We start from the raw sequence: 27,723 nt of genomic DNA, 5'->3' as shown, positions 1-27,723 counted from the left end.
AGGGTATGGGTTGGAAGTGTAGGGTCGGAGCATTGGCAGCCACTTTTGACAAACCAGTTCTACCTGCAGTAGCACGAAAAGAGCCAATGTTTTTTCTCTCGTAAATCCGTTTCATAAAAAGGTCTATTTTTCTTTAACTCTTGTTTTAAAAAAGTACTTTGTTAATTCCTGGCCTGCCTGTGTCCCACTTTTGTTAGCTACCCGTGTCCTGATTTAGAGGCAGGTGCTCAGCAGGCCCATCTCGGGGATTGGTGGACAAAACAATCCCAGTAATATCTTCCCTACACCTAGCCGACTCCTGGAGCTAAGGGGTTCTCTTGTGCTATTTTTAGTTTCATTTTTACCTCCTTGTTAGTAACTGTGGTGTGGCTCTGCCTGCATCTTTGCACTTTATAGCAGAAGACGGTCTTCTCGTTAGGTCTCGGCTAGCGAAGGATGCGCTAGCGCAGTCTCGCTCGCGAGATTTAATGACTTGGAGAAGAGGGGCTTGAACCCGCCTCTCTTCTCTCCTCTTCTCCATTGGCTGGCCTCTTAAATGCTGGTCAGCCATTGGAGAAGAGGTTTGTCTCTCCAAACAAGCCCCGTCCTTTTCGGATTCGGGGGCGTGTTTTTTCGAATCGTTCTCTTTTTTCCAGGCCGTCCCTTTTTTCGCTGGTGGGCGTGTTTATTTTTTTTTTTTTTACAGGGACGTTCTCTGTTTATTTATGTCTCGGCTAGCGAAGGTTCTGCTAGTTGTTTCTACCTGTTATTACACAAAGACTTCCTGTCCCTCTAAACGTGAGTTAGTGTGACTCCGGCACCACGAGTCCCGTGAAAGGCGCTTTGTGTTGTCCGCTATTTTTCAGTTATCGCTCTTGTTCCTTTTTCCTGTGACAACCTAGCCGTCTGACGCCATTTTACAGAACGGGGCTGAGGAAGCAAGAAAGTCGAGCGGTTCTTGTGGAAGGGATACTCGGAAGAACAGACTGAGCAGGGAGGGGGAGAGCAGCGGTCAGTCTCCGCCGTCCGCGCCGTAGTTGTCGCCGCAGCTGCGCAATTATCATCTTGTCGCCGTTCAGGCGCTGACACCATGTCTGAGACGCATAAGACCATAAAGGGTGGCGGGTGGTAATTAGAACATCGCATCCATTTTGTATTTTTGGGGCGTCACAAGGGCTTGGGGGGTGGGCGTCCGCGCCGTCATAGAAAGAAATATTTTGCGTCTTTGCTCCCTTTCCGATTCATACAGTTCTTTACACGCATCAAGATGAAGATCTTTGTGGGCAACGTTGACGAGCAAACGACGCAGGAAGAGCTGAGCGCGCTCTTCGAGCACCACGGCACAGTGGTGAGCTGTGCAGTCATGAAGCAATTCGCCTTCGTTCACATGCGGGAAGAGGACCGGGCCCTGGCCGCTATAGCGGCACTCAACGGCCGCGAGCTGAATGGCCGAAAGATGGTGGTGGAACTGAGCAAACCGCGGCCTCTCAACACCTGGAAGGTGTTCGTGGGCAACGTCAGCGCCTCGTGCACCGCCACCGAGCTGCGCAACCTTTTCGAGAACTACGGCAGGGTGGTGGAATGCGATATCGTGAAAGGTAAAGGAGTATTGACCTTCCTACCGCTTACTGACCGCAGCACCTCTCACTGTCTCTTCAGTCGCAGGTTCTAGAGCAAACAATTTTAATTCCCCGTGACCCCAAAAGATCAGACCCATGCACTCAAACAGCCACGACCACACATTTACATCCACCAACTAATCTCCCACTAAACAACAAAGTTGTCTCCTAAGCCAGTGTTTCGAAACATTAACCGGCGTTTGTTGCGCTAGTCTCGGACACAGGCATCATTTCCTCTCTTAGTCTTTAAACTTTTGGTTTCCAAGAATTAGTATGTGTCTTGTACGGAAGCTAATCGCTAATAGTGGACATGTAGTTGAATCCCCAGCAGATTAGCGCAACAGCCTACCTATGTTAGGAAGATTACCAGGCATGGATTTTAAAATGCACCTGGCCTTCCGACGGTTCCTAGATTGTAAATCGTGTATTTAAAGCTGTTTCTCGGATTGTCGATTAAGCTCTGGGGACTGAGATGCAGTACATTAATGTCGTTAAATCAAAAGTACGTGCTCTGTCAAATGATAAACTTCATGTGCCAAACTTGACTACTGTAGGAAGGTTGTGTGGAGAAGGGGGGCGGTCGTCGACTATCTAACAAGATTTTAGATTTAGACCAACCGTGTTTTCGCTAGTACTATCCCATGTAGATCATATGGTTTCAACCAGGCCCTGGTGAAAGCCGTTCTCTCGATGGGAAGTATATTTGTGAACCGTCAATTAGACCATATTGTCCAGACCGCAGCCTTAATTCTTAGGGTTTAAAGTTTTGTGAGTTGACCATTTTATTGGGTACGATTCACTAAACCTTTTGGGATAGGTCCTCATACTCCAGGTTTAAATAACGTCATCTTGAATCTTTGGCCGTAGAACATACTTGCGTCTTATGCCTAAAGAAACTACCCACAGATAGTGCTTAATGAACTGAATCTGTATGTTTGGGTGTAACCCACAGCTTTGTGAATCGGTCCTGTGAAAATGCTCGCCCCATGCCAGACAATTGCCAGCACGTTACAACTGCACAAGACAGAACTTGAGTAGACGTCTGTGCTCAGTACCGGCAGGCTCAGGGACCCGAAAAGTAGCACATGCACCATGCCTCCACTACACATGCATCATGCCTGACTCTGAGAGGGCCAGGCTGTGAAGACAGATCAGGCAGTCATCCCAGCAGGCGTGTTGATTTTGAAAAGTTATTGGGAATTCTGAGTGCGGAAGAAGAGATTTATAGTTCCGGCCCTCTGAAATACGTGCCTGTGCTGAGCCCCGGAAAGCACCGGCACAAATGAGGCACAGAATGACAACCCAATAAAGCAACCTGGGCCGCTGAGCTCTGTTTGTTTGCGTGAAAATGAGTCAATATGGCATCAGACCTGGAAGAGAAAGAGGGTGAAAAACGGTAGTCAAATATTTTCAGCAATAATGGGGCGAAACACAAGTGAAAAAATCTGACCTTTTCGAAAGGAGCAGGTTTATTTCTCGCCATCGGTTTCCAATGCCAACATTAAAGGCCGAGGGTTTCTAATACATGCTCCTGGCAAAGGTGGTAAAATCATTGGCTTCCGATATCCCAGCATTAGAGGAGTCAGACTGCGGGCTTCGAAGTGAAGTGTTAGTGCACCCCCATACACATGTCAATGTTGTTCGTGGGAATAAGTGACTTCTTTCTTGGTAGGGCCTGAAGAGCCGGTTGGAAATGAAGTTCCTCTCTTAATATAGTTGTCCAATGCTTTCCACGTTCCTAGGGATATCAGCGCTGCAGTAAAGACTACAGGTAATAAGGACAGCTCCATGGACCTGCACTGAGCACACAGTGAACTAGGATGACACCTGCCACAGTTGTCAGACGAGGTGGCCGAGTGGTTAAGGCGATGGACTGCTTATCCATTGTGCTCTGCACGCGTGGGTTCGAATCTCACCCTCGTCGGTATATCGCAGTTTTGTCATTATTTACAGGGGTATTGTATTTCATGCGAATAACAGAGACTGTGGCGCATCATAGCAGGACCATAAGGCATAATACATCTGTATTCCTCTGCGATTTGTAACAGTCGCGCAGCTGCTTTGGTGTTACGGATCAATGTTCTTTACAAGGGGTGTTTCCTATAAAATGATAGAATTTGCTGATTTATGACCCACAGCAGACGATTCTTACGTCCATAGTATTCTTCTTGTTTTCTTTTCAAACGTTGTTCACTTTCTGTTTTGTATTGCCCATTAATTTGTTTGAGTACAAGGTAAATGGCAATATAGGATAAAAAGGCCCCCCAGTTCCTGAAAGAAGAAAAGATGAGAGATGGACAGGATGTTCTACTACTTGAGACATGGATGTCCGACCTGAAGTACAGGTGGTAGCGTGGCCGAGCGGTCTAAGGCGCTGGATTAAGGCTCCAGGTTCTCCGGAGGCGTGGGTTCGAATCCCACCGCTGCCAGTTCACTTTTGAACAATGCACTCATATATAGGCATGTGCTTTATGTGCTTTACATACATTTAAAGGAAAACCCAGGGAATCAAATACATTCTGTCTTCCTTCCAACGTGAAGTCTCCTTTCCCCGTGTTACCATGATTAGCATTTTCACGAGTGAACCATGGCTCCTTGTGTCGCAGATGACGACGCGTGTGACATCACAGAACTGCAAGTGGCATCCAAGGGTATGGGTTGGAAGTGTAGGGTCGGAGCATTGGCAGCCACTTTTGACAAACCAGTTCTACCTGCAGTAGCACGAAAAGAGCCAATGTTTTTTCTCTCGTAAATCCGTTTCATAAAAAGGTCTATTTTTCTTTAACTCTTGTTTTAAAAAAGTACTTTGTTAATTCCTGCCCTGCCTGTGTCCCACTTTCGTTAGCTACCCGTGTCGTGATTTAGAGGCAGGCGCTCAGCAGGCCCATCTCGGGGATTGGTGGACAAAACAATCCCAGTAATATCTTCCCTACACCTAGCCGACTCCTGGAGCTAAGGAGCTTAGTTTCATTTTTACCTCCTTGTGAGTAACTGTGGTGTGGCTCTGCCTGCATCTTTGCACTTTATAGCAGAAGACGGTCTTCTCGTTAGGTCTCGGCTAGCGAAGGATGCGCTTGCGCAGTCTCGCTCGCGAGATTTAATGACTTGGAGAAGAGGGGCTTGAACCCGCCTCTCTTCTCTCCTCTTCTCCATTGGCTGGCCTCTTAAATGCTGGTCAGCCATTGGAGAAGAGGTTTGTCTCTCCAAACAAGCCCCGTCCTTTTCGGATTCGGGGGCGTGTTTTTTCGAATCGTTCTCTTTTTTCCAGGCCGTCCCTTTTTTCGCTGGTGGGCGTGTTTTTTTTTTTTTTTTTTACAGGGACGTTCTCTGTTTATTTACGTCTCGGCTAGCGAAGGCTCTGCTAGTTGTTTCTACCTGTTATTACACAAAGACTTCCTGTCCCTCTAAACGTGAGTTAGTGTGACTCCGGCACCACGAGTCCCGTGAAAGGCGCTTTGTGTTGTCCGCTATTTTTCAGTTATCGCTCTTGTTCCTTTTTCCTGTGACAACCTAGCCGTCTGACGCCATTTTACAGAACGGGGCTGAGGAAGCAAGAAAGTCGAGCGGTTCTTGTGGAAGGGATACTCGGAAGAACAGACTGAGCAGGGAGGGGGAGAGCAGCGGTCAGTCTCCGCCGTCCGCGCCGTAGTTGTCGCCGCAGCTGCGCAATTATCATCTTGTCGCCGTTCAGGCGCTGACACCATGTCTGAGACGCATAAGACCATAAAGGGTGGCAGGTGGTAATTAGAACATCGCATCCATTTTGTATTTTTGGGGCGTCACAAGGGCTTGGGGGGTGGGCGTCCGCGCCGTCGTAGAATTAAATATTTTGCGTCTTTGCTCCCTTTCCGATTCACACAGTTCTTTACACGCATCAAGATGAAGATCTTTGTGGGCAACGTTGACGAGCAAACGACGCAGGAAGAGCTGAGCGCGCTCTTCGAGCACCACGGCACAGTGGTGAGCTGTGCAGTCATGAAGCAATTCGCCTTCGTTCACATGCGGGAAGAGGACCGGGCCCTGGCCGCTATAGCGGCACTCAACGGCCGCGAGCTGAATGGCCGAAAGATGGTGGTGGAACTGAGCAAACCGCGGCCTCTCAACACCTGGAAGGTGTTCGTGGGCAACGTCAGCACCTCGTGCACCGCCACCGAGCTGCGCAACCTTTTCGAGAACTACGGCAGGGTGATGGAATGCGATATCGTGAAAGGTAAAGGCGTATTGACCTTCCTACCGCTTACTGACCGCAGCACCTCTCACTGTCTCTTCAGTCGCAGGTTCTAGAGCAAACAATTTTAATTCCCCGGGACCCCAAAAGATCAGACCCATGCACTCAAACAGCCACGACCACACATTTACATCCACCAACTAATCTCCCACTAAACAACAAAGTTGTCTCCTAAGCCAGTGTTTCGAAACATTAACCGGCGTTTGTTGCGCTAGTCTCGGACACAGGCATCATTTCCTCTCTTAGTCTTTAAACTTTTGGTTTCCAAGAATTAGTATTTGTCTTGTACGAAGCTAATCGCTAATAGTGGACATGTAGTTGAATCCCCACCAGATTAGCGCAACAGCCTACCTATGTTAGGAAGATTACCAGGCAAGGATTTTAAAATGCACCTGGCCTTCCGACGGTTCCTAGAATGTAAATCGTGTATTTAAAGCTGTTTCTCGGATTGTCGATTAAGCTCTGGGGACTGAGATGCCGTACATTAATGTCGTTAAATCAAAAGTACGTGCTCTGTCAAATGATAAACTTCATGTGCCAAACTTGACTACTGTAGGAAGGTTGTGTGGAGAAGGGGGTGGGCGTCGACTATCTAACAAGATTTTAGACCAACCGTGTTTTCGCTAGTACTATCCCATGTAGATCATATGGTTTCAACCAGGCCCTGGTGAAAGCCGTCCTCTCGATGGGAAGTATATTTGTGAACCGTCAATTAGACCATATTGTCCAGACCGCAGCCTTAATTCTTAGGGTTTAAAGTTTTGTGAGTTGACCAATTTATTGGGTACGATTCACTAAACCTTTTGGGATAGGTCCTCTTACTCCAGGTTTAAATAACGTCATCTTGAATCTTTGGGCGTAGAACATACTTGCGTCTTATGCCTAAAGAAACTACCCACAGATAGTGCTTAATGAACTGAATCTGAATGTTTGGGTGTAACCCACAGCTTTGTGAATCGGTCCTGTGAAAACGCTCGCCCCATGCCAGAAAATTGCCAGCACGTTACAACTGCACAAGACAGAACTTGAGTAGACGCGTGTGCTCAGTACCGGCAGGCTCAGAGACCCGAAAAGTAGCACATGCATCATGCCTCCACTAGACACATGCATCATGCCTGACTCTGAGAGGGCCAGGCTGTGAAGACAGATCAGGCAGTCATCCCAGCAGGCGTGTTGATTTTGAAAAGTTATTGGGAATTCTGAGTGCGGAAGAAGAGATTTATAGTTCCGGCCCTCTGAAATACGTGCCTGTGCTGAGCCCCGGAAAGCACCGGCACAAATGAGGCACAGAATGACAACCCAATAAAGCAACCTGGGCCGCTCAGCTCTGTTTGTTTGCGTGAAAATGAGTCAATATGGCATCAGACCTGGAAGAGAAAGAGGGTGAAAAACGGTAGTCAAATATTTTCAGCAATAATGGGGCGTAACACAAGTGAAAAAATCTGACCTTTTCGAAAGGATCAGGTTTATTTCTCGCCATCGGTTTCCAATGCCAACATTAAAGGCCGAGGGTTTCTAATGCATGCTCCTGGCAAAGGTGGTAAAATCATTGGCTTCCGATATCCCAGCATTTGAGGAGTCAGACTGCGGGGCTTCGAAGTGAAGTGTTAGTGCACCCCCATACACATGTCAATGTTGTTCGTGGGAATAAGTGACTTCTTTCTTGGTAGTGCCTGAAGAGCCGGTTGGAAATGAAGTTCCTCTCTTAATATAGTTGTCCAATGCTTTCCACGTTCCTAGGGATATCAGCGCTGCAGTAAAGACTACAGGTAATAAGGACAGCTCCATGGACCTGCACTGAGCACACAGTGAACTAGGATGACACCTGCCACCGTCGTCAGACGAGGTGGCCGAGTGGTTAAGGCGATGGACTGCTAATCCATTGTGCTCTGCACGCGTGGATTCGAATCCCACCCTCGTCGGTATATCGCAGTTTTGTCATTATTTACAGGGGTATTGTATTTCAAGCGAATAACAGAGACTGTGGCGCATCATAGCAGGACCATAAGGCATAATACATCTGTATTCCTCTGCGATTTGTAACAGTCGCGCAGCTGCTTTGGTGTTACGGATCAATGTTCTTTACAAGGGGTGTTTCCTATAAAATGATAGAATTTGCTGATTTATGACCCACAGCAGACGATTCTTACGTCCATAGTATTCTTCTTGTTTTCTTTTCAAACGTTGTTCACTTCCTGTTTTGTATTGCCCATTAATTTGTTTGAGTACAAGGTAAATGGCAATATAGGATAAAAAGGCCCCCCAGTTCCTGAAAGAAGAAAAGATGAGAGATGGACAGGATGTTCTACTACTTGAGACATGGATGTCCGATCTGAAGTACAGGTGGTAGCGTGGCCGAGCGGTCTAAGGCGCTGGATTAAGGCTCCAGTCTCTCCGGAGGCGTGGGTTCGAATCCCACCGCTGCCAGTTCACTTTTGAACAATGCACTCATATATAGGCATGTGCTTTATGTGCTTTACATACATTTAAAGGAAAACCCAGGGAATCAAATACATTCTGTCTTCCTTCCAACGTGAAGTCTCCTTTCCCCGTGTTACCATGATTAGCATTTTCACGAGTGAACCATGGCTCCTTGTGTCGTAGATGACGACGCGTGTGACATCACAGAACTGCAAGTGGCATCCAAGGGTATAGGTTGGAAGTGTAGGGTCGGAGCATTGGCAGCCACTTTTGACAAACCAGTTCTACCTGCAGTAGCACGAAAAGAGCCAATGTTTTTTCTCTCGTAAATCCGTTTCATAAAAAGGTCTATTTTTCTTTAACTCTTGTTTTAAAAAAGTACTTTGTTAATTCCTGGCCTGCCTGTGTCCCACTTTCGTTAGCTACCCGTGTCCTGATTTAGAGGCAGGTGCTCAGCAGGCCCATCTCGGGGATTGGTGGACAAAACAATCCCAGTAATATCTTCCCTACACCTAGCCGACTCCTGGAGCTAAGGGGTTCTCTTGTGCTATTTTTAGTTTCATTTTTGCCTCCTTGTTAGTAACTGTGGTGTGGCTCTGCCTGCATCTTTGCACTTTATAGCAGAAGACGGTCTTCTCGTTAGGTCTCGGCTAGCGAAGGATGCGCTAGCGCAGTCTCGCTCGCGAGATTTAATGACTTGGAGAAGAGGGGCTTGAACCCGCCTCTCTTCTCTCCTCTTCTCCATTGGCTGGCCTCTTAAATGCTGGTCAGCCATTGGAGAAGAGGTTTGTCTCTCCAAACAAGCCCCGTCCTTTTCGGATTCGGGGGCGTGTTTTTTCGAATCGTTCTCTTTTTTCCAGGCCGTCCCTTTTTTCGCTGGTGGGCGTGTTTATTTTTTTTTTTTTTACAGGGACGTTCTCTGTTTATTTACGTCTCGGCTAGCGAAGGCTCTGCTAGTTGTTTCTACCTGTTATTACACAAAGACTTCCTGTCCCTCTAAACGTGAGTTAGTGTGACTCCGGCACCACGAGTCCCGTGAAAGGCGCTTTGTGTTGTCCGCTATTTTTCAGTTATCGCTCTTGTTCCTTTTTCCTGTGACAACCTAGCCGTCTGACGCCATTTTACAGAACGGGGCTGAGGAAGCAAGAAAGTCGAGCGGTTCTTGTGGAAGGGATACTCGGAAGAACAGACTGAGCAGGGAGGGGGAGAGCAGCGGTCAGTCTCCGCCGTCCGCGCCGTAGTTGTCGCCGCAGCTGCGCAATTATCATCTTGTCGCCGTTCAGGCGCTGACACCATGTCTGAGACGCATAAGACCATAAAGGGTGGCGGGTGGTAATTAGAACATCGCATCCATTTTGTATTTTTGGGGCGTCACAAGGGCTTGGGGGGTGGGCGTCCGCGCCGTCATAGAAAGAAATATTTTGCGTCTTTGCTCCCTTTCCGATTCACACAGTTCTTTACACGCATCAAGATGAAGATCTTTGTGGGCAACGTTGACGAGCAAACGACGCAGGAAGAGCTGAGCGCGCTCTTCGAGCACCACGGCACAGTGGTGAGCTGTGCAGTCATGAAGCAATTCGCCTTCGTTCACATGCGGGAAGAGGACCGGGCCCTGGCCGCTATAGCGGCACTCAACGGCCGCGAGCTGAATGGCCGAAAGATGGTGGTGGAACTGAGCAAACCGCGGCCTCTCAACACCTGGAAGGTGTTCGTGGGCAACGTCAGCGCCTCGTGCACCGCCACCGAGCTGCGCAACCTTTTCGAGAACTACGGCAGGGTGGTGGAATGCGATATCGTGAAAGGTAAAGGAGTATTGACCTTCCTACCGCTTACTGACCGCAGCACCTCTCACTGTCTCTTCAGTCGCAGGTTCTAGAGCAAACAATTTTAATTCCCCGTGACCCCAAAAGATCAGACCCATGCACTCAAACATCCACGACCACACATTTACATCCACCAACTAATCTCCCACTAAACAACAAAGTTGTCTCCTAAGCCAGTGTTTCGAAACATTAACCGGCGTTTGTTGCGCTAGTCTCGGACACAGGCATCATTTCCTCTCTTAGTCTTTAAACTTTTGGTTTCCAAGAATTAGTATGTGTCTTGTACGGAAGCTAATCGCTAATAGTGGACATGTAGTTGAATCCCCACCAGATTAGCGCAACAGCCTACCTATGTTAGGAAGATTACCAGGCATGGATTTTAAAATGCACCTGGCCTTCCGACGGTTCCTAGATTGTAAATCGTGTATTTAAAGCTGTTTCTCGGATTGTCGATTAAGCTCTGGGGACTGAGATGCAGTACATTAATGTCGTTAAATCAAAAGTACGTGCTCTGTCAAATGAAAAACTTCATGTGCCAAACTTGACTACTGTAGGAAGGTTGTGTGGAGAAGGGGGGCGGTCGTCGACTATCTAACAAGATTTTAGACCAACCGTGTTTTCGCTAGTACTATCCCATGTAGATCATATGGTTTCAACCAGGCCCTGGTGAAAGCCGTTCTCTCGATGGGAAGTATATTTGTGAACCGTCAATTAGACCATATTGTCCAGACCGCAGCCTTAATTCTTAGGGTTTAAAGTTTTGTGAGTTGACCAATTTATTGGGTACGATTCACTAAACCTTTTGGGATAGGTCCTCATACTCCAGGTTTAAATAACGTCATCTTGAATCTTTGGGCGTAGAACATACTTGCGTCTTATGCCTAAAGAAACTACCCACAGATAGTGCTTAATGAACTGAATCTGTATGTTTGGGTGTAACCCACAGCTTTGTGAATTGGTCCTGTGAAAATGCTCGCCCCATGCCAGACAATTGCCAGCACGTTACAACTGCACAAGACAGAACTTGAGTAGACGTCTGTGCTCAGTACCGGCAGGCTCAGGGACCCGAAAAGTAGCACACGCATCATGCCTCCACTAGACACATGCATCATGCCTGACTCTGAGAGGGCCAGGCTGTGAAGACAGATCAGGCAGTCATCCCAGCAGGCGTGTTGATTTTGAAAAGTTATTGGGAATTCTGAGTGCGGAAGAAGAGATTTATAGTTCCGGCCCTCTGAAATACGTGCCTGTGCTGAGCCCCGGAAAGCACCGGCACAAATGAGGCACAGAATGACACCCAATAAAGCAACCTGGGCCGCTCAGCTCTGTTTGTTTGCGTGAAAATGAGTCAATATGGCATCAGACCTGGAAGAGAAAGAGGGTGAAAAACGGTAGTCAAATATTTTCAGCAATAATGGGGCGTAACACAAGTGAAAAAATCTGACCTTTTCGAAAGGCTCAGGTTTATTTCTCGCCATCGGTTTCCAATGCCAACATTAAAGGCCGAGGGTTTCTAATGCATGCTCCTGGCAAAGGTGGTAAAATCATTGGCTTCCGATATCCCAGCATTTGAGGAGTCAGACTGCGGGGCTTCGAAGTGAAGTGTTAGTGCACCCCCATACACATGTCAATGTTGTTCGTGGGAATAAGTGACTTCTTTCTTGGTAGGGCCTGAAGAGCCGGTTGGAAATGAAGTTCCTCTCTTAATATAGTTGTCCAATGCTTTCCACGTTCCTAGGGATATCAGCGCTGCAGTAAAGACTACAGGTAATAATGACAACTCCATGGACCTGCACTGAGCACACAGTGAACTAGGATGACACCTGCCACCGTCGTCAGACGAGGTGGCCGAGTGGTTAAGGCGATGGACTGCTAATCCATTGTGCTCTGCACGCGTGGGTTCGAATCCCACCCTCGTCGGTACATCGCAGTTTTGTCATTATTTACAGGGGTATTGTATTTCAAGCGAATAACAGAGACTGTGGCGCATCATAGCAGGACCATAAGGCATAATACATCTGTATTCCTCTGCGATTTGTAACAGTCGCGCAGCTGCTTTGGTGTTACCGATCAATGTTCTTTACAAGGGGTGTTTCCTATAAAATGATAGAATTTGCTGATTTATGACCCACAGCAGACGATTCTTACGTCCATAGTATTCTTCTTGTTTTCTTTTCAAACGTTGTTCACTTCCTGTTTTGTATTGCCCATTAATTTGTTTGAGTACAAGGTAAATGGCAATATAGGATAAAAAGGCCCCCCAGTTCCTGAAAGAAGAAAAGATGAGAGATGGACAGGATGTTCTACTACTTGAGACATGGATGTCCGGCTTGAAGTACGGGTGGTAGCGTGGCCGAGCGGTCTAAGGCGCTGGATTAAGGCTCCAGTCTCTCCGGAGGCGTGGGTTCGAATCCCACCGCTGCCAGTTCACTTTTGAACAATGCACTCATATATAGGCATGTGCTTTATGTGCTTTACATACATTTAAAGGAAAACCCAGGGAATCAAATACATTCTGTCTTCCTTCCAACGTGAAGTCTCCTTTCCCCGTGTTACCATGATTAGCATTTTCACGAGTGAACCATGGCTCCTTGTGTCGCAGATGACGACGCGTGTGACATCACAGAACTGCAAGTGACATCCAAGGGTATAGGTTGGAAGTGTAGGGTCGGAGCATTGGCAGCCACTTTTGACAAACCAGTTCTACCTGCAGTAGCACGAAAAGAGCCAATGTTTTTTCTCTCGTAAATCCGTTTCATAAAAAGGTCTATTTTTCTTTAACTCTTGTTTTAAAAAAGTACTTTGTTAATTCCTGGCCTGCCTGTGTCCCACTTTCGTTAGCTACCCGTGTCCTGATTTAGAGGCAGGTGCTCAGCAGGCCCATCTCGGGGATTGGTGGACAAAACAATCCCAGTAATATCTTCCCTACACCTAGCCGACTCCTGGAGCTAAGGGGTTCTCTTGTGCTATTTTTAGTTTCATTTTTACCTCCTTGTTAGTAACTGTGGTGTGGCTCTGCCTGCATCTTTGCACTTTATAGCAGAAGACGGTCTTCTCGTTAGGTCTCGGCTAGCGAAGGATGCGCTAGCGCAGTCTCGCTCGCGAGATTTAATGACTTGGAGAAGAGGGGCTTGAACCCGCCTCTCTTCTCTCCTCTTCTCCATTGGCTGGCCTCTTAAATGCTGGTCAGCCATTGGAGAAGAGGTTTGTCTCTCCAAACAAGCCCCGTCCTTTTCGGATTCGGGGCGTGTTTTTTCGAATCGTTCTCTTTTTTCCAGGCCGTCCCTTTTTTCGCTGGTGGGCGTGTTTATTTTTTTTTTTTTTACAGGGACGTTCTCTGTTTATTTATGTCTCGGCTAGCGAAGGCTCTGCTAGTTGTTTCTACCTGTTATTACACAAAGACTTCCTGTCCCTCTAAACGTGAGTTAGTGTGACTCCGGCACCACGAGTCCCGTGAAAGGCGCTTTGTGTTGTCCGCTATTTTTCAGTTATCGCTCTTGTTCCTTTTTCCTGTGACAACCTAGCCGTCTGACGCCATTTTACAGAACGGGGCTGAGGAAGCAAGAAAGTCGAGCGGTTCTTGTGGAAGGGATACTCGGAAGAACAGACTGAGCAGGGAGGGGGAGAGCAGCGGTCAGTCTCCGCCGTCCGCGCCGTAGTTGTCGCCGCAGCTGCGCAATTATCATCTTGTCGCCGTTCAGGCGCTGACACCATGTCTGAGACGCATAAGACCATAAAGGGTGGCGGGTGGTAATTAGAACATCGCATCCATTTTGTATTTTTGGGGCGTCACAAGGGCTTGGGGGGTGGGCGTCCGCGCCGTCATAGAAAGAAATATTTTGCGTCTTTGCTCCCTTTCCGATTCACACAGTTCTTTACACGCATCAAGATGAAGATCTTTGTGGGCAACGTTGACGAGCAAACGACGCAGGAAGAGCTGAGCGCGCTCTTCGAGCACCACGGCACAGTGGTGAGCTGTGCAGTCATGAAGCAATTCGCCTTCGTTCACATGCGGGAAGAGGACCGGGCCCTGGCCGCTATAGCGGCACTCAACGGCCGCGAGCTGAATGGCCGAAAGATGGTGGTGGAACTGAGCAAACTGCGGCCTCTCAACACCTGGAAGGTGTTCGTGGGCAACGTCAGCGCCTCGTGCACCGCCACCGAGCTGCGCAACCTTTTCGAGAACTACGGCAGGGTGGTGGAATGCGATATCGTGAAAGGTAAAGGAGTATTGACCTTCCTACCGCTTACTGACCGCAGCACCTCTCACTGTCTCTTCAGTCGCAGGTTCTAGAGCAAACAATTTTAATTCCCCGTGACCCCAAAAGATCAGACCCATGCACTCAAACAGCCACGACCACACATTTACATCCACCAACTAATCTCCCACTAAACAACAAAGTTGTCTCCTAAACCAGTGTTTCGAAACATTAACCAGCGTTTGTTGCGCTAGTCTCGGACACAGGCATCATTTCCTCTCTTAGTCTTTAAACTTTTGGTTTCCAAGAATTAGTATTTGTCTTGTACGAAGCTAATCGCTAATAGTGGACATGTAGTTGAATCCCCACCAGATTAGCGCAACAGCCTACCTATGTTAGGAAGATTACCAGGCAAGGATTTTAAAATGCACCTGGCCTTCCGACGGTTCCTAGAATGTAAATCGTGTATTTAAAGCTGTTTCTCGGATTGTCGATTAAGCTCTGGGGACTGAGATGCCGTACATTAATGTCGTTAAATCAAAAGTACGTGCTCTGTCAAATGATAAACTTCATGTGCCAAACTTGACTACTGTAGGAAGGTTGTGTGGAGAAGGGGGTGGGCGTCGACTATCTAACAAGATTTTAGACCAACCGTGTTTTCGCTAGTACTATCCCATGTAGATCATATGGTTTCAACCAGGCCCTGGTGAAAGCCGTCCTCTCGATGGGAAGTATATTTGTGAACCGTCAATTAGACCATATTGTCCAGACCGCAGCCTTAATTCTTAGGGTTTAAAGTTTTGTGAGTTGACCAATTTATTGGGTACGATTCACTAAACCTTTTGGGATAGGTCCTCTTACTCCAGGTTTAAATAACGTCATCTTGAATCTTTGGGCGTAGAACATACTTGCGTCTTATGCCTAAAGAAACTACCCACAGATAGTGCTTAATGAACTGAATCTGAATGTTTGGGTGTAACCCACAGCTTTGTGAATCGGTCCTGTGAAAACGCTCGCCCCATGCCAGAAAATTGCCAGCACGTTACAACTGCACAAGACAGAACTTGAGTAGACGCGTGTGCTCAGTACCGGCAGGCTCAGAGACCCGAAAAGTAGCACATGCATCATGCCTCCACTAGACACATGCATCATGCCTGACTCTGAGAGGGCCAGGCTGTGAAGACAGATCAGGCAGTCATCCCAGCAGGCGTGTTGATTTTGAAAAGTTATTGGGAATTCTGAGTGCGGAAGAAGAGATTTATAGTTCCGGCCCTCTGAAATACGTGCCTGTGCTGAGCCCCGGAAAGCACCGGCACAAATGAGGCACAGAATGACAACCCAATAAAGCAACCTGGGCCGCTCAGCTCTGTTTGTTTGCGTGAAAATGAGTCAATATGGCATCAGACCTGGAAGAGAAAGAGGGTGAAAAACGGTAGTCAAATATTTTCAGCAATAATGGGGCGTAACACAAGTGAAAAAATCTGACCTTTTCGAAAGGATCAGGTTTATTTCTCGCCATCGGTTTCCAATGCCAACATTAAAGGCCGAGGGTTTCTAATGCATGCTCCTGGCAAAGGTGGTAAAATCATTGGCTTCCGATATCCCAGCATTTGAGGAGTCAGACTGCGGGGCTTCGAAGTGAAGTGTTAGTGCACCCCCATACACATGTCAATGTTGTTCGTGGGAATAAGTGACTTCTTTCTTGGTAGGGCCTGAAGAGCCGGTTGGAAATGAAGTTCCTCTCTTAATATAGTTGTCCAATGCTTTCCACGTTCCTAGGGATATCAGCGCTGCAGTAAAGACTACAGGTAATAATGACAGCTCCATGGACCTGCACTGAGCACACAGTGAACTAGGATGACACCTGCCACCGTCGTCAGACGAGGTGGCCGAGTGGTTAAGGCGATGGACTGCTAATCCATTGTGCTCTGCACGCGTGGGTTCAAATCCCACCCTCGTCGGTACATCGCAGTTTTGTCATTATTCACAGGGGTATTGTATTTCAAGCGAATAACAGAGACTGTGGCGCATCATAGCAGGACCATAAGGCATAATACATCTGTATTCCTCTGCGATTTGTAACAGTCGCGCAGCTGCTTTGGTGTTACCGATCAATGTTCTTTACAAGGGGTGTTTCCTATAAAATGATAGAATTTGCTGATTTATGACCCACAGCAGACGATTCTTACGTCCATAGTATTCTTCTTGTTTTCTTTTCAAACGTTGTTCACTTCCTGTTTTGTATTGCCCATTAATTTGTTTGAGTACAAGGTAAATGACAATATAGGATAAAAATGCCCCCCGTTCCTGACAGAAGAAAAGACGAGAGATGGACACGGTGTTCTACTACTTGAGACATGGATGTCCGACTTGAAGTACAGGTGGTAGCGTGGCCGAGCGGTCTAAGGCGCTGGATTAAGGCTCCAGTCTCTCCGGAGGCGTGGGTTCGAATCCCACCGCTGCCAGTTCACTTTTGAACAATGCACTCATATATAGGCATGTGCTTTATGTGCTTTACATACATTTAAAGGAAAACCCAGGGAATCAAATACATTCTGTCTTCCTTCCAACGTGAAGTCTCCTTTCCCCGTGTTACCATGATTAGCATTTTCACGAGTGAACCATGGCTCCTTGTGTCGCAGATGACGACGCGTGTGACATCACAGAACTGCAAGTGGCATCCAAGGGTATAGGTTGGAAGTGTAGGGTCGGAGCATTGGCAGCCACTTTTGACAAACCAGTTCTACCTGCAGTAGCACGAAAAGAGCCAATGTTTTTTCTCTCGTAAATCCGTTTCATAAAAAGGTCTATTTTTCTTTAACTCTTGTTTTAAAAAAGTACTTTGTTAATTCCTGGCCTGCCTGTGTCCCACTTTCGTTAGCTACCCGTGTCCTGATTTAGAGGCAGGTGCTCAGCAGGCCCATCTCGGGGATTGGTGGACAAAACAATCCCAGTAATATCTTCCCTACACCTAGCCGACTCCTGGAGCTAAGGGGTTCTCTTGTGCTATTTTTAGTTTCATTTTTACCTCCTTGTTAGTAACTGTGGTGTGGCTCTGCCTGCATCTTTGCACTTTATAGCAGAAGACGGTCTTCTCGTTAGGTCTCGGCTAGCGAAGGATGCGCTAGCGCAGTCTCGCTCGCGAGATTTAATGACTTGGAGAAGAGGGGCTTGAACCCGCCTCTCTTCTCTCCTCTTCTCCATTGGCTGGCCTCTTAAATGCTGGTCAGCCATTGGAGAAGAGGTTTGTCTCTCCAGACAAGCCCCGTCCTTTTCGGATTCGGGGGCGTGTTTTTTCGAATCGTTCTCTTTTTTCCAGGCCGTCCCTTTTTTCGCTGGTGGGCGTGTTTATTTTTTTTTTTTTTACAGGGACGTTCTCTGTTTATTTATGTCTCGGCTAGCGAAGGCTCTGCTAGTTGTTTCTACCTGTTATTACACAAAGACTTCCTGTCCCTCTAAACGTGAGTTAGTGTGACTCCGGCACCACGAGTCCCGTGAAAGGCGCTTTGTGTTGTCCGCTATTTTTCAGTTATCGCTCTTGTTCCTTTTTCCTGTGACAACCTAGCCGTCTGACGCCATTTTACAGAACGGGGCTGAGGAAGCAAGAAAGTCGAGCGGTTCTTGTGGAAGGGATACTCGGAAGAACAGACTGAGCAGGGAGGGGGAGAGCAGCGGTCAGTCTCCGCCGTCCGCGCCGTAGTTGTCGCCGCAGCTGCGCAATTATCATCTTGTCGCCGTTCAGGCGCTGACACCATGTCTGAGACGCATAAGACCATAAAGGGTGGCGGGTGGTAATTAGAACATCGCATCCATTTTGTATTTTTGGGGCGTCACAAGGGCTTGGGGGGTGGGCGTCCGCGCCGTCATAGAAAGAAATATTTTGCGTCTTTGCTCCCTTTCCGATTCACACAGTTCTTTACACGCATCAAGATGAAGATCTTTGTGGGCAACGTTGACGAGCAAACGACGCAGGAAGAGCTGAGCGCGCTCTTCGAGCACCACGGCACAGTGGTGAGCTGTGCAGTCATGAAGCAATTCGCCTTCGTTCACATGCGGGAAGAGGACCGGGCCCTGGCCGCTATAGCGGCACTCAACGGCCGCGAGCTGAATGGCCGAAAGATGGTGGTGGAACTGAGCAAACCGCGGCCTCTCAACACCTGGAAGGTGTTCGTGGGCAACGTCAGCGCCTCGTGCACCGCCACCGAGCTGCGCAACCTTTTCGAGAACTACGGCAGGGTGGTGGAATGCGATATCGTGAAAGGTAAAGGAGTATTGACCTTCCTACCGCTTACTGACCGCAGCACCTCTCACTGTCTCTTCAGTCGCAGGTTCTAGAGCAAACAATTTTAATTCCCCGTGACCCCAAAAGATCAGACCCATGCACTCAAACAGCCACGACCACACATTTACATCCACCAACTAATCTCCCACTAAACAACAAAGTTGTCTCCTAAACCAGTGTTTCGAAACATTAACCAGCGTTTGTTGCGCTAGTCTCGGACACAGGCATCATTTCCTCTCTTAGTCTTTAAACTTTTGGTTTCCAAGAATTAGTATTTGTCTTGTACGAAGCTAATCGCTAATAGTGGACATGTAGTTGAATCCCCACCAGATTAGCGCAACAGCCTACCTATGTTAGGAAGATTACCAGGCAAGGATTTTAAAATGCACCTGGCCTTCCGACGGTTCCTAGAATGTAAATCGTGTATTTAAAGCTGTTTCTCGGATTGTCGATTAAGCTCTGGGGACTGAGATGCCGTACATTAATGTCGTTAAATCAAAAGTACGTGCTCTGTCAAATGATAAACTTCATGTGCCAAACTTGACTACTGTAGGAAGGTTGTGTGGAGAAGGGGGTGGGCGTCGACTATCTAACAAGATTTTAGACCAACCGTGTTTTCGCTAGTACTATCCCATGTAGATCATATGGTTTCAACCAGGCCCTGGTGAAAGCCGTCCTCTCGATGGGAAGTATATTTGTGAACCGTCAATTAGACCATATTGTCCAGACCGCAGCCTTAATTCTTAGGGTTTAAAGTTTTGTGAGTTGACCAATTTATTGGGTACGATTCACTAAACCTTTTGGGATAGGTCCTCTTACTCCAGGTTTAAATAACGTCATCTTGAATCTTTGGGCGTAGAACATACTTGCGTCTTATGCCTAAAGAAACTACCCACAGATAGTGCTTAATGAACTGAATCTGAATGTTTGGGTGTAACCCACAGCTTTGTGAATCGGTCCTGTGAAAACGCTCGCCCCATGCCAGAAAATTGCCAGCACGTTACAACTGCACAAGACAGAACTTGAGTAGACGCGTGTGCTCAGTACCGGCAGGCTCAGAGACCCGAAAAGTAGCACATGCATCATGCCTCCACTAGACACATGCATCATGCCTGACTCTGAGAGGGCCAGGCTGTGAGGACAGATCAGGCAGTCATCCCAGCAGGCGTGTTGATTTTGAAAAGTTATTGGGAATTCTGAGTGCGGAAGAAGAGATTTATAGTTCCGGCCCTCTGAAATACGTGCCTGTGCTGAGCCCCGGAAAGCACCGGCACAAATGAGGCACAGAATGACAACCCAATAAAGCAACCTGGGCCGCTCAGCTCTGTTTGTTTGCGTGAAAATGAGTCAATATGGCATCAGACCTGGAAGAGAAAGAGGGTGAAAAACGGTAGTCAAATATTTTCAGCAATAATGGGGCGTAACACAAGTGAAAAAATCTGACCTTTTCGAAAGGATCAGGTTTATTTCTCGCCATCGGTTTCCAATGCCAACATTAAAGGCCGAGGGTTTCTAATGCATGCTCCTGGCAAAGGTGGTAAAATCATTGGCTTCCGATATCCCAGCATTTGAGGAGTCAGACTGCGGGGCTTCGAAGTGAAGTGTTAGTGCACCCCCATACACATGTCAATGTTGTTCGTGGGAATAAGTGACTTCTTTCTTGGTAGGGCCTGAAGAGCCGGTTGGAAATGAAGTTCCTCTCTTAATATAGTTGTCCAATGCTTTCCACGTTCCTAGGGATATCAGCGCTGCAGTAAAGACTACAGGTAATAATGACAGCTCCATGGACCTGCACTGAGCACACAGTGAACTAGGATGACACCTGCCACCGTCGTCAGACGAGGTGGCCGAGGGGTTAAGGCGATGGACTGCTAATCCATTGTGCTCTGCACGCGTGGGTTCGAATCCCACCCTCGTCGGTATATCGCAGTTTTGTCATTATTTACAGGGGTATTGTATTTCAAGCGAATAACAGAGACTGTGGCGCATCATAGCAGGACCATAAGGCATAATACATCTGTATTCCTCTGCGATTTGTAACAGTCGCGCAGCTGCTTTGGTGTTACGGATCAATGTTCTTTACAAGGGGTGTTTCCTATAAAATGATAGAATTTGCTGATTTATGACCCACAGCAGACGATTCTTACGTCCATAGTATTCTTCTTGTTTTCTTTTCAAACGTTGTTCACTTCCTGTTTTGTATTGCCCATTAATTTGTTTGAGTACAAGGTAAATGGCAATATAGGATAAAAAGGCCCCCCAGTTCCTGAAAGAAGAAAAGATGAGAGATGGACAGGATGTTCTACTACTTGAGACATGGATGTCCGATCTGAAGTACAGGTGGTAGCGTGGCCGAGCGGTCTAAGGCGCTGGATTAAGGCTCCAGTCTCTCCGGAGGCGTGGGTTCGAATCCCACCGCTGCCAGTTCACTTTTGAACAATGCACTCATATATAGGCATGTGCTTTATGTGCTTTACATACATTTAAAGGAAAACCCAGGGAATCAAATACATTCTGTCTTCCTTCCAACGTGAAGTCTCCTTTCCCCGTGTTACCATGATTAGCATTTTCACGAGTGAACCATGGCTCCTTGTGTCGCAGATGACGACGCGTGTGACATCACAGAACTGCAAGTGGCATCCAAGGGTATAGGTTGGAAGTGTAGGGTCGGAGCATTGGCAGCCACTTTTGACAAACCAGTTCTACCTGCAGTAGCACGAAAAGAGCCAATGTTTTTTCTCTCGTAAATCCGTTTCATAAAAAGGTCTATTTTTCTTTAACTCTTGTTTTAAAAAAGTACTTTGTTAATTCCTGGCCTGCCTGTGTCCCACTTTCGTTAGCTACCCGTGTCCTGATTTAGAGGCAGGTGCTCAGCAGGCCCATCTCGGGGATTGGTGGACAAAACAATCCCAGTAATATCTTCCCTACACCTAGCCGACTCCTGGAGCTAAGGGGTTCTCTTGTGCTATTTTTAGTTTCATTTTTACCTCCTTGTTAGTAACTGTGGTGTGGCTCTGCCTGCATCTTTGCACTTTATAGCAGAAGACGGTCTTCTCGTTAGGTCTCGGCTAGCGAAGGATGCGCTAGCGCAGTCTCGCTCGCGAGATTTAATGACTTGGAGAAGAGGGGCTTGAACCCGCCTCTCTTCTCTCCTCTTCTCCATTGGCTGGCCTCTTAAATGCTGGTCAGCCATTGGAGAAGAGGTTTGTCTCTCCAAACAAGCCCCGTCCTTTTCGGATTCGGGGGCGTGTTTTTTCGAATCGTTCTCTTTTTTCCAGGCCGTCCCTTTTTTCGCTGGTGGGCGTGTTTTTTTTTTTTTTTTTTACAGGGACGTTCTCTGTTTATTTATGTCTCGGCTAGCGAAGGCTCTGCTAGTTGTTTCTACCTGTTATTACACAAAGACTTCCTGTCCCTCTAAACGTGAGTTAGTGTGACTCCGGCACCACGAGTCCCGTGAAAGGCGCTTTGTGTTGTCCGCTATTTTTCAGTTATCGCTCTTGTTCCTTTTTCCTGTGACAACCTAGCCGTCTGACGCCATTTTACAGAACGGGGCTGAGGAAGCAAGAAAGTCGAGCGGTTCTTGTGGAAGGGATACTCGGAAGAACAGACTGAGCAGGGAGGGGGAGAGCAGCGGTCAGTCTCCGCCGTCCGCGCCGTAGTTGTCGCCGCAGCTGCGCAATTATCATCTTGTCGCCGTTCAGGCGCTGACACCATGTCTGAGACGCATAAGACCATAAAGGGTGGCGGGTGGTAATTAGAACATCGCATCCATTTTGTATTTTTGGGGCGTCACAAGGGCTTGGGGGGTGGGCGTCCGCGCCATCATAGAAAGAAATATTTTGCGTCTTTGCTCCCTTTCCGATTCACACAGTTCTTTACACGCATCAAGATGAAGATCTTTGTGGGCAACGTTGACGAGCAAACGACGCAGGAAGAGCTGAGCGCGCTCTTCGAGCACCACGGCACAGTGGTGAGCTGTGCAGTCATGAAGCAATTCGCCTTCGTTCACATGCGGGAAGAGGACCGGGCCCTGGCCGCTATAGCAGCACTCAACGGCCGCGAGCTGAATGGCCGAAAGATGGTGGTGGAACTGAGCAAACCGCGGCCTCTCAACACCTGGAAGGTGTTCGTGGGCAACGTCAGCGCCTCGTGCACCGCCACCGAGCTGCGCAACCTTTTCGAGAACTACGGCAGGGTGGTGGAATGCGATATCGTGAAAGGTAAAGGAGTATTGACCTTCCTACCGCTTACTGACCGCAGCACCTCTCACTGTCTCTTCAGTCGCAGGTTCTAGAGCAAACAATTTTAATTCCCCGTGACCCCAAAAGATCAGACCCATGCACTCAAACAGCCACGACCACACATTTACATCCACCAACTAATCTCCCACTAAACAACAAAGTTGTCTCCTAAGCCAGTGTTTCGAAACATTAACCGGCGTTTGTTGCGCTAGTCTCGGACACAGGCATCATTTCCTCTCTTAGTCTTTAAACTTTTGGTTTCCAAGAATTAGTATGTGTCTTGTACGGAAGCTAATCGCTAATAGTGGACATGTAGTTGAATCCCCACCAGATTAGCGCAACAGCCTACCTATGTTAGGAAGATTACCAGGCATGGATTTTAAAATGCACCTGGCCTTCCGACGGTTCCTAGATTGTAAATCGTGTATTTAAAGCTGTTTCTCGGATTGTCGATTAAGCTCTGGGGACTGAGATGCAGTACATTAATGTCGTTAAATCAAAAGTACGTGCTCTGTCAAATGATAAACTTCATGTGCCAAACTTGACTACTGTAGGAAGGTTGTGTGGAGAAGGGGGGCGGTCGTCGACTATCTAACAAGATTTTAGACCAACCGTGTTTTCGCTAGTACTATCCCATGTAGATCATATGGTTTCAACCAGGCCCTGGTGAAAGCCGTTCTCTCGATGGGAAGTATATTTGTGAACCGTCAATTAGACCATATTGTCCAGACCGCAGCCTTAATTCTTAGGGTTTAAAGTTTTGTGAGTTGACCAATTTATTGGGTACGATTCACTAAACCTTTTGGGATAGGTCCTCATACTCCAGGTTTAAATAACGTCATCTTGAATCTTTGGGCGTAGAACATACTTGCGTCTTATGCCTAAAGAAACTACCCACAGATAGTGCTTAATGAACTGAATCTGTATGTTTGGGTGTAACCCACAGCTTTGTGAATTGGTCCTGTGAAAATGCTCGCCCCATGCCAGACAATTGCCAGCACGTTACAACTGCACAAGACAGAACTTGAGTAGACGTCTGTGCTCAGTACCGGCAGGCTCAGGGACCCGAAAAGTAGCACATGCATCATGCCTCCACTAGACACATGCATCATGCCTGACTCTGAGAGGGCCAGGCTGTGAAGACAGATCAGGCAGTCATCCCAGCAGGCGTGTTGATTTTGAAAAGTTATTGGGAATTCTGAGTGCGGAAGAAGAGATTTATAGTTCCGGCCCTCTGAAATACGTGCCTGTGCTGAGCCCCGGAAAGCAACCTGGGCCGCTCAGCTCTGTTTGTTTGCGTGAAAATGAGTCAATATGGCATCAGACCTGGAAGAGAAAGAGGGTGAAAAACGGTAGTCAAATATTTTCAGCAATAATGGGGCGAAACACTTGTGAAAAAATCTGACCTTTTCGAAAGGATCAGGTTTATTTCTCGCCATCGGTTTCCAATGCCAACATTAAAGGCCGAGGGTTTCTAATGCATGCTCCTGGCAAAGGTGGTAAAATCATTGGCTTCCGATATCCCAGCATTTGAGGAGTCAGACTGCGGGCTTCGAAGTGAAGTGTTAGTGCACCCCCATACACATGTCAATGTTGTTCGTGGGAATAAGTGACTTCTTTCTTGGTAGGGCCTGAAGAGCCGGTTGGAAATGAAGTTCCTCTCTTAATATAGTTGTCCAATGCTTTCCACGTTCCTAGGGATATCAGCGCTGCAGTAAAGACTACAGGTAATAAGGACAGCTCCATGGACCTGCACTGAGCACACAGTGAACTAGGATGACACCTGCCACCGTCGTCAGACGAGGTGGCCGAGTGGTTAAGGCGATGGACTGCTAATCCATTGTGCTCTGCACGCGTGGTTTCAAATCCCACCCTCGTCGGTACATCGCAGTTTTGTCATTATTTACAGGGGTTTTGTATTTCAAGCGAATAACAGAGACTGTGGCGCATCATAGCAGGACCATAAGGCATAATACATCTGTATTCCTCTGCGATTTGTAACAGTCGCGCAGCTGCTTTGGTGTTACCGATCAATGTTCTTTACAAGGGGTGTTTCCTATAAAATGATAGAATTTGCTGATTTATGACCCACAGCAGACGATTCTTACGTCCATAGTATTCTTCTTGTTTTCTTTTCAAACGTTGTTCACTTCCTGTTTTGTATTGCCCATTAATTTGTTTGAGTACAAGGTAAATGGCAATATAGGATAAAAATGCCCCCCAGTTCCTGACAGAAGAAAAGACGAGAGATGGACACGGTGTTCTACTACTTGAGACATGGATGTCCGACTTGAAGTACAGGTGGTAGCGTGGCCGAGCGGTCTAAGGCGCTGGATTAAGGCTCCAGTCTCTCCGGAGGCGTGGGTTCGAATCCCACCGCTGCCAGTTCACTTTTGAACAATGCACTCAGATATAGGCATGTGCTTTATGTGCTTTACATACATTTAAAGGAAAACCCAGGGAATCAAATACATTCTGTCTTCTTTCCAACGTGAAGTCTCCTTTCCCCGTGTTACCATGATTAGCATTTTCACGAGTGAACCATGGCTCCTTGTGTCGCAGATGACGACTCGTGTGACATCACAGAACTGCAAGTGGCATCCAAGGGTATGGGTTGGAAGTGTAGGGTCGGAGCATTGGCAGCCACTTTTGACAAACCAGTTCTACCTGCAGTAGCACGAAAAGAGCCAATGTTTTTTCTCTCGTAAATCCGTTTCATAAAAAGGTCTATTTTTCTTTAACTCTTGTTTTAAAAAAGTACTTTGTTAATTCCTGGCCTGCCTGTGTCCCACTTTTGTTAGCTACCCGTGTCCTGATTTAGAGGCAGGTGCTCAGCAGGCCCATCTCGGGGATTGGTGGACAAAACAATCCCAGTAATATCTTCCCTACACCTAGCCGACTCCTGGAGCTAAGGGGTTCTCTTGTGCTATTTTTAGTTTCATTTTTACCTCCTTGTTAGTAACTGTGGTGTGGCTCTGCCTGCATCTTTGCACTTTATAGCAGAAGACGGTCTTCTCGTTAGGTCTCGGCTAGCGAAGGATGCGCTAGCGCAGTCTCGCTCGCGAGATTTAATGACTTGGAGAAGAGGGGCTTGAACCCGCCTCTCTTCTCTCCTCTTCTCCATTGGCTGGCCTCTTAAATGCTGGTCAGCCATTGGAGAAGAGGTTTGTCTCTCCAAACAAGCCCCGTCCTTTTCGGATTCGGGGGCGTGTTTTTTCGAATCGTTCTCTTTTTTCCAGGCCGTCCCTTTTTTCGCTGGTGGGCGTGTTTATTTTTTTTTTTTTTAGAGGGACGTTCTCTGTTTATTTATGTCTCGGCTAGCGAAGGTTCTGCTAGTTGTTTCTACCTGTTATTACACAAAGACTTCCTGTCCCTCTAAACGTGAGTTAGTGTGACTCCGGCACCACGAGTCCCGTGAAAGGCGCTTTGTGTTGTCCGCTATTTTTCAGTTATCGCTCTTGTTCCTTTTTCCTGTGACAACCTAGCCGTCTGACGCCATTTTACAGAACGGGGCTGAGGAAGCAAGAAAGTCGAGCGGTTCTTGTGGAAGGGATACTCGGAAGAACAGACTGAGCAGGGAGGGGGAGAGCAGCGGTCAGTCTCCGCCGTCCGCGCCGTAGTTGTCGCCGCAGCTGCGCAATTATCATCTTGTCGCCGTTCAGGCGCTGACACCATGTCTGAGACGCATAAGACCATAAAGGGTGGCGGGTGGTAATTAGAACATCGCATCCATTTTGTATTTTTGGGGCGTCACAAGGGCTTGGGGGGTGGGCGTCCGCGCCGTCATAGAAAGAAATATTTTGCGTCTTTGCTCCCTTTCCGATTCATACAGTTCTTTACACGCATCAAGATGAAGATCTTTGTGGGCAACGTTGACGAGCAAACGACGCAGGAAGAGCTGAGCGCGCTCTTCGAGCACCACGGCACAGTGGTGAGCTGTGCAGTCATGAAGCAATTCGCCTTCGTTCACATGCGGGAAGAGGACCGGGCCCTGGCCGCTATAGCGGCACTCAACGGCCGCGAGCTGAATGGCCGAAAGATGGTGGTGGAACTGAGCAAACCGCGGCCTCTCAACACCTGGAAGGTGTTCGTGGGCAACGTCAGCGCCTCGTGCACCGCCACCGAGCTGCGCAACCTTTTCGAGAACTACGGCAGGGTGGTGGAATGCGATATCGTGAAAGGTAAAGGAGTATTGACCTTCCTACCGCTTACTGACCGCAGCACCTCTCACTGTCTCTTCAGTCGCAGGTTCTAGAGCAAACAATTTTAATTCCCCGTGACCCCAAAAGATCAGACCCATGCACTCAAACAGCCACGACCACACATTTACATCCACCAACTAATCTCCCACTAAACAACAAAGTTGTCTCCTAAGCCAGTGTTTCGAAACATTAACCGGCGTTTGTTGCGCTAGTCTCGGACACAGGCATCATTTCCTCTCTTAGTCTTTAAACTTTTGGTTTCCAAGAATTAGTATGTGTCTTGTACGGAAGCTAATCGCTAATAGTGGACATGTAGTTGAATCCCCAGCAGATTAGCGCAACAGCCTACCTATGTTAGGAAGATTACCAGGCATGGATTTTAAAATGCACCTGGCCTTCCGACGGTTCCTAGATTGTAAATCGTGTATTTAAAGCTGTTTCTCGGATTGTCGATTAAGCTCTGGGGACTGAGATGCAGTACATTAATGTCGTTAAATCAAAAGTACGTGCTCTGTCAAATGATAAACTTCATGTGCCAAACTTGACTACTGTAGGAAGGTTGTGTGGAGAAGGGGGGCGGTCGTCGACTATCTAACAAGATTTTAGATTTAGACCAACCGTGTTTTCGCTAGTACTATCCCATGTAGATCATATGGTTTCAACCAGGCCCTGGTGAAAGCCGTTCTCTCGATGGGAAGTATATTTGTGAACCGTCAATTAGACCATATT

General features: G+C 47.6%; 5 protein-coding genes, 8 non-coding genes and 2 pseudogenes across 13 annotated transcripts; all 15 read left to right on the top strand.

Annotated features, from left to right (window-relative positions):
• Positions 1-1,246: 1,246 nt before the first annotated feature.
• Positions 1,247-1,651, top strand: LOC146780241 (RNA-binding protein 14-like). The gene has a single exon (XM_085637139.1). It carries the CDS (start codon positions 1,247-1,249, stop codon positions 1,649-1,651), a length of 405 nt encoding a protein of 134 aa, XP_085493265.1.
• Positions 1,652-3,945: 2,294 nt separating this feature from the next.
• Positions 3,946-4,027, top strand: TRNAL-AAG (transfer RNA leucine (anticodon AAG)). Its single transcript has one exon. It is a non-coding gene; the product is annotated as a tRNA-Leu (tRNA).
• Positions 4,028-5,477: 1,450 nt separating this feature from the next.
• Positions 5,478-5,882, top strand: LOC146780239 (RNA-binding protein 14 pseudogene; annotated as a pseudogene).
• A 2,289-nt stretch (positions 5,883-8,171) lies between these two features.
• On the top strand, positions 8,172-8,253 carry TRNAL-AAG (transfer RNA leucine (anticodon AAG)). Its single transcript has one exon. It is a non-coding gene; the product is annotated as a tRNA-Leu (tRNA).
• Positions 8,254-9,718: 1,465 nt separating this feature from the next.
• Positions 9,719-10,123, top strand: LOC146780237 (RNA-binding protein 14-like). Its single transcript, XM_085637138.1, has one exon. It carries the CDS (start codon positions 9,719-9,721, stop codon positions 10,121-10,123), a length of 405 nt encoding a protein of 134 aa, XP_085493264.1.
• A 1,785-nt stretch (positions 10,124-11,908) lies between these two features.
• On the top strand, positions 11,909-11,990 carry TRNAS-GCU (transfer RNA serine (anticodon GCU)). Its single transcript has one exon. It is a non-coding gene; the product is annotated as a tRNA-Ser (tRNA).
• Positions 11,991-12,413: 423 nt separating this feature from the next.
• Positions 12,414-12,495, top strand: TRNAL-AAG (transfer RNA leucine (anticodon AAG)). Its single transcript has one exon. It is a non-coding gene; the product is annotated as a tRNA-Leu (tRNA).
• A 1,464-nt stretch (positions 12,496-13,959) lies between these two features.
• On the top strand, positions 13,960-14,364 carry LOC146780234 (RNA-binding protein 14 pseudogene; annotated as a pseudogene).
• A 1,784-nt stretch (positions 14,365-16,148) lies between these two features.
• TRNAS-GCU (transfer RNA serine (anticodon GCU)) lies at positions 16,149-16,230 on the top strand. Its single transcript has one exon. It is a non-coding gene; the product is annotated as a tRNA-Ser (tRNA).
• Positions 16,231-16,652: 422 nt separating this feature from the next.
• Positions 16,653-16,734, top strand: TRNAL-AAG (transfer RNA leucine (anticodon AAG)). The gene has a single exon. It is a non-coding gene; the product is annotated as a tRNA-Leu (tRNA).
• Positions 16,735-18,199: 1,465 nt separating this feature from the next.
• Positions 18,200-18,604, top strand: LOC146780231 (RNA-binding protein 14-like). Its single transcript, XM_085637137.1, has one exon. The coding sequence runs from the start codon at positions 18,200-18,202 to the stop codon at positions 18,602-18,604; it is 405 nt and encodes a 134-aa protein (XP_085493263.1).
• Positions 18,605-20,893: 2,289 nt separating this feature from the next.
• On the top strand, positions 20,894-20,975 carry TRNAL-AAG (transfer RNA leucine (anticodon AAG)). Its single transcript has one exon. It is a non-coding gene; the product is annotated as a tRNA-Leu (tRNA).
• A 1,465-nt stretch (positions 20,976-22,440) lies between these two features.
• LOC146780229 (RNA-binding protein 14-like) lies at positions 22,441-22,845 on the top strand. The gene has a single exon (XM_085637136.1). It carries the CDS (start codon positions 22,441-22,443, stop codon positions 22,843-22,845), a length of 405 nt encoding a protein of 134 aa, XP_085493262.1.
• A 2,250-nt stretch (positions 22,846-25,095) lies between these two features.
• On the top strand, positions 25,096-25,177 carry TRNAL-AAG (transfer RNA leucine (anticodon AAG)). Its single transcript has one exon. It is a non-coding gene; the product is annotated as a tRNA-Leu (tRNA).
• A 1,465-nt stretch (positions 25,178-26,642) lies between these two features.
• On the top strand, positions 26,643-27,047 carry LOC146780227 (RNA-binding protein 14-like). Its single transcript, XM_085637135.1, has one exon. The coding sequence runs from the start codon at positions 26,643-26,645 to the stop codon at positions 27,045-27,047; it is 405 nt and encodes a 134-aa protein (XP_085493261.1).
• The last annotated feature ends 676 nt before the right edge of the window (positions 27,048-27,723 follow it).

The sequence above is a fragment of the Triturus cristatus genome, chromosome 12 (assembly GCF_964204655.1).
Source record: "Triturus cristatus chromosome 12, aTriCri1.1, whole genome shotgun sequence".
NCBI lineage: Eukaryota > Metazoa > Chordata > Amphibia > Caudata > Salamandridae > Triturus > Triturus cristatus.
The sequence above is the reverse complement of the archived record's forward strand: the minus strand, read 5'-3'. Positions and strand labels throughout refer to the sequence as shown.